Raw genomic sequence first — 13,094 nt, forward strand, 5'->3', positions numbered from 1 at the left:
TACTGCATAGCTGGCAGCATGTTTATGTTGCGCCGTTGGGTCTCGAAGGTAATCTGCATCAGTTCTGCTACTCTTGCCCTGTCCGCTCCTCTTTGGCCCTCGTGGCTGAAAATGAGCTTGAGCTCCTCTTTTTCATTAAGAAGAGACTCCTTCGTTTCTCCCTCTGGGAGAACGATTGGCTGCCAGTTACTGCAGCAATATGAGTCGGTTTTGGCACATTTTCTGGCTGACTCACTGTTGCCAGCAGTGGCAGCAGGAGTCACAGCAGGCCTTCTCTCTTTTCTCAATCGAGCTAGAGTGTTGTTTCTGTTGAGATTGTCAACTCTGGACTTCAGCTGCTGACAGAGCGTGTAGTGGCCACTCCCCATCTTTTCTCCCTCTTCTGTCCTGTCTTGAAGGCTATTGGGATATTGTTCTATGATGCCTTTTGCAATAAATGCACACTGGCTGAGGGTGGGGTTTAGGCAATGCTGTCTCATTTCATCCACTATCATTCGAACCATATGTCTCCTGTCCGAGATATCAGGCTTCTCCTTGTCATTCAGCTTCCTCCGGAGGCTGGCTCTACACTTCTCTAGGGGTACTCTAAATGATGTGGTCCAGTTGCTGTTTCCAGCCGGAATCATGGTGGACTGCACTGTTGTTTCCAGTTCTGAGACTGGTGTCAGGGTCAGTATTTGTGAGAGGTCTTGATGGCTCATAGTCGTCATTTGTTGGCTGCCTTTATGTACAGATAAAGTTTAATGTTTCTCTGCATACCAACATTTAAGATATACAATTTCTATATAAAATATTTACATTTAAAATCTAATTTTGTTTCAATTCATTGATTAATTTAGTTGGTAGCCATCTAGTAAGTGGGATAATGTATAGCAAACGGGTCACAATTCGAGGCGAACAAGATATCTCTGCATACAGATCCTGTCAGTATTATTGTGTTGTTTTGCTCATATTTATTTTTTTAATAATGAATACATTTGATGAAACTAATTATATCTCTTTCTTCCATCTACTACAGGCCAACGCTGGTGACACGACCCTTCAACCGGGGTACGGGCAGGTGCAGGTTCTGGTGGAGCTGTGTTCCAAAGGATACGTCGACGTATCCTTTGGAACACAGCTCCTTAGTGGGGACAAGGGGTCTGCCAGCGACGTGGCCAGACAGCAGACCCACTGGATTTCTCAAGAATGACCATTTTGCTATAAATTATGCCTTACCTCTGTTGCTGAATTTGTGAAGAAGTTTCCTGCAATCAACAATTGACAGCAGGTCTTTTATGTCATCTTCTCTGATAAACATCAGGTCGTCTGCCTCCCTCAGACCCATTGCAGAGAGACTTTCTACAAGTCTCCCGAGAGTCTCGTCATCAATATGGGGGAGGGTGCCACGTATGATGTCCTCCATCACTCGTGACCTAAACAGACAGAATGGTGGAGAACAGCAAGATCGAGATCAAACCTCCTATATACAGGCACCGGGTAATAGTCAGCAAGACTGTCAGCACATACACAAACATACTGAGTCTCACAGCTATGCTGTAGACCAGGGGTGTCAAACTCATTTTCACCGGGGGCCACATCAGCATAATGGTTGCCCTCAAAGGGCCACATGTAAATGTAAAACAGTATGTAACCAAATATAATGTATAATAAATGTAACTACTCCATAACATATTGTTAAATGACCTTCTGCATTTATTACTAATAGAAGTTACAAACATAACATATGCATTTGCATAGATGAGAATTTTTTTTTACTATAACAATAATCCTTTAAATTTGTCAGGTTAAGAAACCCACATTACTCCATTGATCAACGATCAAACTATTCAAGTAAATAAAGAAATATATTATCAAAACACAAGTTATGACATTTACTTTGTTTAACTTTTTTTTTTACACAGTCGGGAGGGTCAGAATAACATACAACCAACAGTATTGAGCTACTAAGAACATGTGTGACAGGTTGTCATCAGTGATGCGTGAACTGTGCTTGGTTTTATTTAGATTCATTATTGAAAACATCTGTTCGCACAGATAGGTGCTCCCAAACATGGAGAGAACACGGGCAGCATGAAGTCGAAGCTGTGGCATCTCACCAGGGGGCAGTAGACGGTAAAAGTCCTCGATTGCGGCATCCTGGAACTTTGCTCTTAGGCCACTGTCGCTTTGAAGCTCGATCAACTCCAGCTGAAGGTGATGGGGCACACTGCTGACATCGGTGGTGAAAGGAATGGCAAAGCCCGACTGCTGTGCTTTGAAGTCAGAGAAGCGCCGATCAAATTCATCCATTAACCGGCTCAGTTTGGTAGCCAACTTGGCACATGAAAAAACACCGGGAACTGAGGCAGAGATGTTCTGACAAGCAGAAAAGTGGGCAAGATTGTCCTGTTCCACTTGGCACTTCCATAAGTCAAGTTTACGCTGGAAACATGTGATCATGTCGGACATCTGCGTGATGACATGGTTGCGTCCCTGCAGCTTCTGATTCAGTTGGGCGAGATGCTCACTTATGTCACATAACATAGCAAAATCACACAGCCAGTTTGGATCCGACAGTTCAGCCAAGGGTTTTCCTTTACTCTGCATGAAAACAGCAATGTCTTCCCTCAGCTCAAAAAATCGTTTGAGGACGTTGCTCCTACTCAGCCACCGCACTTCTGTATGGTACGGGACGTCTCCGTGCTCCGAGCCCATCTCCTGCAAGAACAGCTGGAACTGCTGGTGATTCAGGCCACGCGCCCGAATGAAGTTCACTGTTTTCGTGACTGTGGTCATTATATTATCCATCCCAAGCACCTTTCCACACAAAGCTTCTTGGTGGATAATGCAATGATAACTTATCAGAGGCGTGTGACAGTTACTTTTTTGCATTTTCTCCTTCATTAGTCCAACCAAGCCCGTTTTTACTCCACACATTGCAGGTGCACCATCTGTAGTTAATCCCACCAACTTTTCCCAGGGCAATCCAGTTTTACTCACAGACTTCTCCACCGCTTCATAAATATCCCTTCCAGTTGTGGTCCCATGCATGGCAGCTACATCCAAGAGCTCCTTGGTCACAGAGAGGTCAGACTTCACGCATCTAATAAAAATGGAAAGCTGTGCCGTGTCCCTGTTGTCTGTGCTTTCATCAACAGCTAATGAAAAAGCTGCTAGCTCCTTGACTCGGTCCGCGATGGTGTTTCTTGACAAACTCACATTTTTAAAAGCCTGTATCTGGTCGGGGCACACCTGCTCACACACCTTCAGCATGCACTGCTTCACAAAGGCACCCTCTGAAAAAGACTTGGAAGTGCGGGCGATTTCTTCAGCTACAATAAAGCTAGCTTTCACAGCCGCATCGTTTTTGGCTGTGGCTTTTGTGAACAAATTCTGTTGCGATCGCAGGTTGCCTTTGAACTCTTTAACTATCGCTTGTTTTTCTTGAAGGCTAACTTTAGCATACTTGGCTCCGTGTTTGGTTTCATAATGCCGACGTAGATTGTACTCTTTGATGACCGACACCGCCTCAGAACACAAAAGACATACCGTTTTTTCTCCTTGTAGCACAAACATATATTCGCCTTCCCATCTTTCATGAAACAACCTTCCATCTGCGTCAACCTTTCGCTTCCTGGACATTTTGGGATCATGTGTGGATATTTCTCATGGATATTTCTGCTCAATCTCACTCGTCGCATTAATTAAACACTGATGTGGACACAGCGATCTAGTGGCAGAATGCCGTCACTTCGCGGGTAAAATATAAAATAAATAAAACAACCTTTTTTTTAACGACGAATCAAGCACTCACGGGAGACTCGCGGGCCACATGAAATGACGTGGCGGGCCACATGTGGCCCGCGGGCCTTGAGATTGACACATGTGCTGTAGACAGTGCACCCCAAGGTCCAAAACTGGAACTAACTTGATACTTTTCCGAAACAAAATACACCTTTTTCCTGTTTGACTATTATTAGAGCAATCTTACCCAGCACATAGCCACTGTCATTGAGATTAAGAACAACAGTCATGCCCTTTTTGTATGTGGTGCCTTTGTATGTGGCACTTGCTGTTTCCATTGTGGTGTCTTTTGTTAACCCCCTGCACGTCACTGCTTGCTGAATCGCTGCATTGTAGATTTGACTATCAAATGCATTTGCCTGATCAATTTGGAGAACGGGAGCAAAAATGTTCCCACTGTGCAGGTAGGCCTGTAGTAACTGGTGCCTTTCTGCCAGAGTGCTACCGAGACTCTTAAAGTTGCGGAGCTTTCGTGCACACTGCTTAAAATATGTGTGCTTACTTTCAAAGCGCAATGTCCAGAGGCGAATGAGAGGACCAAATTTTAAAATAAGGTCTGGATAGTGGAGAAGGTAGTGGTGCTTTGGTTTCGCAGATTTGTCTGGAAAAAGAGACACTCTCGAGTCCAGATATTCCCTGATTAGAATGTTAAGATAGGCCACCTGGTTGGCATGGATTTCGGGTGCACAAATAAGCTCCACTATCTCCCTAAGTTTAAGGCACAACAACCAGACTTGGTCTTCCAGGGGATTCTTTATTCGATCACCAATGAGAATTGGGAGAAGCCGCAATAGGCACCAGTTCTGAGCAGCACTCCCACCCAACTTTTCCCCTTTTGGCCTTACATCACATGGATCACTTCCTTGTAATTTCAGATTAGATATACTTCTGTTCAACTGAGTATACGAAAAGTGTTTTCCCACAGACGCCAGGTTCTCAATGTACAACGCGAGATCATTGGAAACAATCCCCTCAAAAAGATCGTGCCCTAGGCATGGTGGAAGGCCTGGTTGGCACACATGAAAATGTTTAAGTTTGTTGAAAACTGAGTCAAACTTCACACCCTCAATCATGATTTCCTGACCCCTGGACAACTCCTCAACACAGTTTTCATAGGTTTATTTTGTCCTTACTGGGCCAAGCTTTGTGGGCTCTCTTTCAAAACTTTCTCTATCTATACTGCAGTATCGACAAAAGTTTTTGCTTCTGCTGAAATTTTCTGTGAATCCCCCAATAGAATGTGATCCCAGGTTATCACCTACGATTGCTATCACTGCCCCCTGCAAGGTCACACCACTGTTTAAAGTAATGCCAGACTCCTCAATCTCCTTAAGCTCATCTACTAGGGTAGAAAATACTTTTTCTTGGCCAAAATGGCGAATATCAACTTCCCTGCAAAGAAGCACCAACTGCACAGGGTCTTTAGCGGATCTATTATGTGGCAGTATTTCACCCAGTGTCATGTAAACAGCAAGGAGCTTGTGCTTCTTCTTGCCTGATCCAAGTGGGTTTGCAACCTAAAAAGCATCCTGATATAGTATGATTGACACAGAGGATGGTGCTTGCTGTAACAGGGTGTTTTCTCTACAGTTCTTACCATCGTGCACATCCTCTAACACAGGCCTATTCAACTAGCGGCCCGTGGGCCAAATGCGGCCCCTCATAACTGGCTCAAAATGTCTCATATGTACAGCAGTTCTGTTTTGTGATGATTCAAACAACATTGTTGAATTCTAAATACGTGTCCAAAATATGTGAGAACAAAATCTTTTATAATGATACGATTAAAAGTGAAGAAGGAAGAAATGCGTCTGACAAGTTTATTCAATATAATAGTACTATATATATTAAGTTAACACTACTTTAAGTACGATTTATTTGTAGCGATTCATTCACGTAGTTTTACTCTGTTCGGCCCATGAACCCCCAGTGGTTTTCCTTTTTCGGCACACTTGTTAAGGAGGTTGAATAGCCCTGAACACATGTGCGGCTCCCGCAGAGTGCATCTTTGCAGCATTGTACTGTTCCCAAACTTTAGGTTTGCTCAGAAGTGCTTTTAAAGTGTCTTTAACTGGCACATACTGGCAGAAACGTTCTTTACCATTAGGATCAATTCCAAGATAAACCTGAGTTGGCTCAACGTAACTGAAATTACTCTTGAAAAATGTCTTTCTAGTTTGATCTGAGCGAAAAACACCCTCATTGTGCATCTTCAGTAGATTTTCTTTTGATAGGCCATCCAGTATTTCATTGATTCTATCTCTGGGTATCCCAAGTTTTTCAGTTCTTGACTTATTATAGTCAGTATGTGTGCCATTCCATTTGAATTGATCGCTTGGAACTCTTAAATTAGAGCTGAGATTGTTGTGGCTGGCAAAAGCATCTTGGCTTGCATTCTAAGATAGAAGAGCGCTAAGTTTGTCAGGAATACATCTCCATCTTCTTTGTTTGAGAAACTCTCCCCAATTTCAGCAAATTCTGCATGGTCTGTGCCATAATCATTCCCATTTCCATCATCAGGATTGTCGGTATTATCACCAGACACTCCGCCGGCAGAAGCTGCTTGCTCAGCTGAATGCTTTCTGCTCATATGTGAGAGGAAAGAAGACCTCACCCTGAAATTATTTTTGCAACTTTCAAAAGGGCATTCAATTTTCTTGCCATTTCTAATGTGCCATTTCAAATGTTCACATAAGTACTCTTACTCTCACATAAGAAAAGTTTGTTGAGGTGAAGGCACATCCCTCAATATGGCAGGTCAGATCAATACATCTTAGAGACCTGCTGACAGCTGGTTTGGGCTTTGAGTGGTTGCGATACATGTGAATCTGAAGGGCAGTGGCAGTCCTAAAACTACAAGGACACCCAACAAGCCCACAAGAAAATCTAAAGTTAGCAAGATTCCTGTGTTCCTTGACATGCCTAATAAACACAGTGATAGTCTCTGCAGAGTAACAACATTGTTTGCAAGAGAAACCCATTTCTAAAGATCCCCAATGTATTTATTATTTATTCACATCTTTAGTGCTCACCTTAAATCTACATTGTTTCCTCACTTCCTTTTTTTTTATATCTCTTGTTTAAATGTTTCTAATTAATCCATGTTTTTACTTTTATTTACTCTGTGCCTATCAAGTAGTCCTCTATAAAATGTATTTAATTTCTGAATTGAATGTGTTGATCGGTGATTTGTAGAGAGGGGGTGGGGGGTATTATACTGTTTCCTTATTTTATTTTAATTGTATGTAGGCCTACTGTACTGTAAAGCCCTTTGTGTTACCTTCAGTGTGTTTAAAAAGTGCTCTACAAATAAAGTTTGATTTAATTTGATTTGAGCATATGTAACTTTCAGTATTTTTTAACCTACTTTTGTGTGTGTGTTTAGTGGGGCATATTACAACGATGGGCCAAGGTTGGAATCCTGAAGATGGTCTTGGTCCAACACAATGGCACAGCTCTCAGCTTATGGACAAAAACAAAAAAACAGGCCAGCCAGTTAAAATTAAATAAAAAAAAACAGTTAACAATAATCTTAGATGCAGAGGCAAAGGTACACATTCAGAACGAATACATCTTACTTTGAATGATGCAGTTATGCTTCAAATCTCTATCACATAGCAAAACATCAAAATGTGACAGTGTAAAGTACAACAAAGGGGGAAGGTAGAGAGGAAGTGGTGCGCCGAGAGGATGGTCGCACTGACAATGGCTCCGCATGCACTACGCAGCTTTATGTTTATAATTGTTTTTATCGTTAGTTTTTTTGTACGTACTGCACTGTCGCTCATTCAGTATGATCGACTGGCACTTTTGGAAATTCGTTCGTCACTTAAAACAGAGTTTTTCTCAACTTACCGGAGTGCTTGCTGTGACTCCTTTGTCTTACCGCCGGTATGCCTACCAATACGCCGACGGAGGAGGAAGAAGAGAGGCAAGCGAGCCGGCATCCTGTGCAGATCTCGGACGAGATACTGCAACCCACCGCTTCCAAGCATTCTACTAGCGAATGTGCAATCTTTGGACAATAAACTGGACGAGCTACACGCACGGATTGACTTCCAGCGGGACATTGCAAACTGTTGTGTACTGGCGTTTACCGAGACCTGGCTGGATCCTATGGTGCCTGACTCTGCCGTCACTCCGACCGGCTTCTCCATCTACCGGCAGGACAGGACTTCCGAGTCAGGTAAAAGAAGGGGAGGAGGGGTATGCTTGATGGTTAACTCTCGCTGGGGCTCGGATGTTGCTGCACTTTCAGCACACTGCTCACCAGACCTGGAGCTGTTATCGATTAAAGTTCGCCCCTTCTACCTCCCACGGGAATTCAGCTCCGTTATTGTCACAGCAGTATACATTCCACCGCAGGCGGACAAAACGTGCGCGTTAGAGGAACTTTACGGAGTAATTAATGGACTTGAGGATGCTCACCCTGAGGCGGTTTCTATTGTTGTTGGAGACTTCAATAGGACCAATATGAGGAAAGTTTTACCGAAGTACTATCAACACATAAACTTTCCTACCCGGGGTGATCAGATTCTGGACCATTGCTACTCACAGATTCGAAACTGTTACAAACCCCTCCCCCGCCCCGCTTTCTGAAAATCGGATCACACCTCCATTATGCTTATCCCTACCTACAGACAGCGCCTAAAACAGGAAAAACCGGTTTCTAGGGCAGTTCAACGCTGGAGTGCTGAAGCCATTAGCACTCTGCAGGACTGCTTTGACACAACAGACTGGCAGATGTTCTTTGTTGCAGCTGATGGGGACATCAATGAATACACAGACTCTGTCTCCTCATACATCTCCAAATGCATCGATGATGTCGTACCTAGGGTCAGTGTTAAGACCTTCCCAAACCAAAAGCCCTGGGTAGATGGTAATGTCCGTGCTAAGCTCAAAGCACGGTCCTCTGCCTTTAACTCTGGTGACCAGGAGGCTTTGGGGAAGTCCAGATGTGACCTGCGGACGGCCATCAGAGATGCAAAGAGAGAATATAGGGACAAGCTGGAGTCCACCTACCTCAGCTCTGACCCCCGACGCCTGTGGGGTGGCCTGCGACACATCACTGGCTATAAAGGGAGAAATAGCAGTGATGATCAGCCTGCCGCCTCTCTCCCTGACGACCTCAACACCTTTTACGGAAGGTTTGAGGCAACCAACCCCCTTCCTTCAGCAAGACTGGCCGAGGACCAGGACGACTACACTCTGTCCCTGACCGTAGCTGACGTGAGGCGAGAGCTCCAAAGGGTGAACCCCCGGAAGTCATCGGGGCCCGATGGAGTCCCAGGCCGCGTCCTCAGGGGGTGCGCTGACCAGCTTGCGGAAGTATTCACCTCCATATTCAACTTATCACTGCATCTGTCTGAAGTCCCCACCTGCTTCAAGCAGGCCACCATCATCCCCATACCAAAGAAAACATCAGTAACCTGCTTGAATGACTACCGCCCTGTAGCACTGACCTCCACAATTATGAAGTGCTTTGAGCGGCTGGTCAGAACCCACATCTGCTCTACCCTTCCCAACACCCTGGACCCCTTTCAGTTTGCATACCGTCCAAACCGATCAACAGACGATGCCATTGCCCTAGCTACACACACCACCCTCTCCCACCTGGAAAAGAGAAACACATATGTGAGGATGCTGTTTGTGGACTACAGCTCAGCATTCAACACTATTGTGCCTGCCAAGCTCGTCCCGAAGCTCAGGGGCCTGGGTCTTAAAACACCCCTGTGCAACTGGATCCTGGACTTCCTGACGAGCAGACCCCAGGTGGTGAGAATGGGCAACCACACCTCCTCCTCACTGACCCTGAGTACCGGGGCCCCCCAGGGCTGCGTACTCAGTCCCCTCCTGTACTCCCTGTACACGCATGACTGTGTGGCAACACACAGTTCCAACATCATCCTGAAGTTTGCAGACGACACTACCATCCTGGGTCTCATCTCTAACAACGATGAGACCGCCTATAGAGATGAGGTAAGGGTCTTGGCAGAATGGTGCCAAGACAACAACCTGTCTCTCAACATCTGCAAAACCAAGGAGATGATCGTGGATTTCAGGAAGCTGCAGAGGGGGGGTCAGGACCCCATACACATCGAGGGAGCTGAAGTGGAGAGAGTCTCCAACTTCAAATTCCTCGGTGTGTACATCAAGGATGACCTAACCTGGTCCATGCAGGCAGGCTCAGCAGTCAAAAGTGCACAGAAGCGGCTATACTTCTTGAGGAGACTCAAGAAGTTTGGCATGTCTTCAAAAACTTTAACAAACTTTTACAGATGCACCATTGAGAGCATCCTCTCAGGCTGCATCACTGTCTGGTATGGTAGCTGCTCCGCTGCCGACCGCAAGGCCCTGCAGAGGGTGGTGAAGACAGCGGAGCGTATCACCGGCAGCCATCTCCCCTCCGTGCAAGGCATCTACAACAGTAGATGCCTGAGGAAAGCAAAAAAGATTCTAAAGGACAACAGCCACCCAGGCTATGGACTGTTCTCATTGCTGCCGTCTGGTAGACCCTACCGGAGCATCCGAACACGGACTACCAGACTCACAAATAGCTTTTTCCCCCTGGCTGTAAGGCTTCTGAATCAGAAACACTGAACCTCTGAACAATTGCCACCTCCACCTACTCCCTGCTCCCCCACTCATACATTTCACTTCATAGATATATTTGCACAATTTTAAAAACTTTTAACTTATCCTTAACATTTCTTTTTAACTTATTCTCTATTCACACTTAAACTGCTGCTAGCCCTTCTACTGTACTCTAATTGTTGAATGTTAATGTTATATGTTATATTGTTATAATGTCATAGTGCTACAGAGATATATGTGGTTTTTTTTAATTGTTGTATGTTAATGTTACATTTTATATGTTTTATTGTCATAGTGTTATAGAGTCTTATATTATTTTAGTTATATGTATGACGTCTACTGCGTAGATGAATGATGCTTGCCAAGTCGTAAGAATCTTGCTGTGCTGAAGCAATTTGGTACATGCAATAATAAACACACTTTGACTTTGACAAAGTGTGAAGGATGGTCCTGGCCAATGACATGCTTTTCTAGAAGTTGTAAAAGTAACTTCTGGCACATCTGTCAAAATAAATGTCTATACCACTATAAGTGTCTACCCAACATGAAGGGAGCAACATATTTCGCCTTTATTTAACATTTAAAGAAGTCACAAGACTGAGCTATTCAAAATCATATTCATCTTTTTAAAATATGTTTGTCCTTTTCTATCTCTCCATAGTTATTAGTGTAACCGGTGTATTAGTTATATTTCACCAAGAATCCTTTTATCCCTTTAATTCATTGTTTTTCCTTTTTGCACGTCTGAGTACAAGTAGGCTATATTTGTTTCGAGAGCTTTAATTTTGAGACATTAGACTCGTTTGAGTAGGAGCCGTCTTGCTCAGACCTGCGCAATTATGACGCTATGATCAGAAATGAAGTCAGGTTGGCAAAAACTGAAGGAAAGACGGGAGAAAGAGGAGAGGGCCAAAAGAGGCAGGCAACTGGTCACTAAATTTTTCGCCAAGAAAGAAGGTATGCTCACTCAATGACCTTGCATTTTCAAACTCTATCAAATGGTAGGCTAACAAGCAGAATTCTTGGATTAGCCTCCAAGAGAGCATGCTAGTTAGCATAGTTTCCTATTTAAAAACTCCACCTTTATTGTCACAGCGAACAAACGGCAAATGTGGACGAACGACCGTGATAAACTAGTCTTTTAATGCAAAATATTTTTTTCAAAAGTGGTGGTGATGGATTTTTTTGCAGTGCATCATGTCTTCTGAAAAGACTATTGCAGTTATACAAGGTATGAAATTGTGAGTACTCTTATGGTTTCTTGGGGCTCTGGCTGTGAAGCATACACAGGCTTATGCTGCCATGTACTGGTTTAACATTGTAATGTACTCTCAATTACAAAGCAAGGCCACTAACTACATGAATGGGCAACCAATAATCAAACTGACAATTGTAGTACAGTTTCAAGCTGCTGACAGACAATTTTAGCATAACAATCAAATTTCTGTCTTTGTGAATCTGTACACACAGCTTTCTTTTCAACACAAAATTTAATTGGATTTCCATATGTTATGAACCTACATTTATACTTTGTTTCTGAACTGTTTTGTTTTGACATGATTCTGTATTTTATTTGTGGTCAAGGAAATCTAATTTGTTTTTGTCAATCATCAGCATGCGTGGTTAGCGATAGCGATTGATGATTGGCCCATGCCTGATTACACGCAGTATATAGCGCAGAGAATTACGGACAGAGGGGGCTTGACTATCCGCGCCCGTGGATGCGCTTTCGTTTGGACGTCACTTCACTCCCTGAAGCTTTCGTGGACGTCGTGTTTTTGGATCGCCAACATTCTTCACCTCCTCCCTCGTGACGCGGACGTCTCTTCATTCCCTCCGCTCTCGTGGACGCCTTGGTTTTTGTATTGTTTGAACACTCTTCACTTCCTCCCTCGTGATGCCCTATCGGTTGGACGCTCTCCGACGCTCCGTGGTCGCGATGGACATTGTGTTTAGGGAACCGGGGGAAAATGGTGTAACTTTGTGAATGATAACCTGTCTTAATGCCGAGCACTGAAGATAAATATTGGAAACTCATCCATGACTCTCTGTCTGCCTTTGCTGCCACTTTTGACACGTAACACATAGGTATTTGTGTTGTGTGGAAAACAGTGTGTTTGGATTTGCTGAAAAGTTGATGTGTTGAAACCAAACTGGGTCAAGTCCAATTTTAGCATGAGAGAAGGACATTGTTGTAAAATTGTGTTTAAGCAGCTATTGGACAATATGTATAAGACTGCTGCCTAAAAGACAGTAGGCTATAAATACTTAGTTTATTACTTGAATTACATGATGTCACTAACTGAATGAAATACGTTTAATAAGTAAGTTCATACCCTTATTTAAAGTCACACAAACCCATACTCCATGAAGGGGCAACGAAAAGTCTAACTGAAGTGCTATTGTGATGCTGGGCCATGTTTACCAAAACAGTCGATAGATGTTGGGGGGGGGGGGGGGCCCAAAATTAGAATCTTTCATAGGGCCCAAAATTCCTGGCAGCGCCCCTGGCTATGATTGTCATAATTGCGCAGGTCTGAGCAACTCGGCTCCTACTCAAACCATGGACATATACGGGGCTAGGGTTGTGTGACCCGTGAGTTAACTACCTCATTGGCTAATGCACATTTGTGACCCGCGAGGTCACTACCTCATTGGCTAATGCACATTTTTGACAATGTGATTCGCAGAAAGGCATCACGTGACAAGCTCTA

General features: G+C 44.0%; 1 protein-coding gene across 1 annotated transcript; it reads right to left on the reverse strand.

Moving 5' to 3' along the window:
- Positions 1–1,012: 1,012 nt before the first annotated feature.
- LOC132460018 (general transcription factor II-I repeat domain-containing protein 2-like) lies at positions 1,013–3,922 on the reverse strand. Its single transcript, XM_060054989.1, has 3 exons — positions 1,964–3,922; positions 1,219–1,415; positions 1,013–1,107 (listed from the first exon to the last, which is right to left on the reverse strand). The coding sequence occupies exons 1-3, from the start codon at positions 3,622–3,624 to the stop codon at positions 1,013–1,015; spliced, it is 1,953 nt and encodes a 650-aa protein (XP_059910972.1). The 5' UTR covers positions 3,625–3,922.
- Positions 3,923–13,094: the final 9,172 nt, after the last annotated feature.

Source organism: Gadus macrocephalus, chromosome 1, assembly GCF_031168955.1.
Source record: "Gadus macrocephalus chromosome 1, ASM3116895v1".
NCBI classification, from domain to species: domain Eukaryota; kingdom Metazoa; phylum Chordata; class Actinopteri; order Gadiformes; family Gadidae; genus Gadus; species Gadus macrocephalus.

Excerpts from the sequence above, each read along its gene's own strand:
- LOC132460018 (XM_060054989.1), bottom strand. The coding sequence starts at position 3,624 with ATGTCCAGGAAGCGAAAGGTTGACGCAGATGGAAGGTTGTTTCATGAA. Across the intron at positions 1,416-1,963 it reads CGCATCACTGATGACAACCT|GTCACGAGTGATGGAGGACA; the intron begins GTCACACATGTT and ends CTGTCTGTTTAG. Across the intron at positions 1,108-1,218 it reads TCACAAATTCAGCAACAGAG|GATACGTCGACGTATCCTTT; the intron begins GTAAGGCATAAT and ends TGTGTTCCAAAG.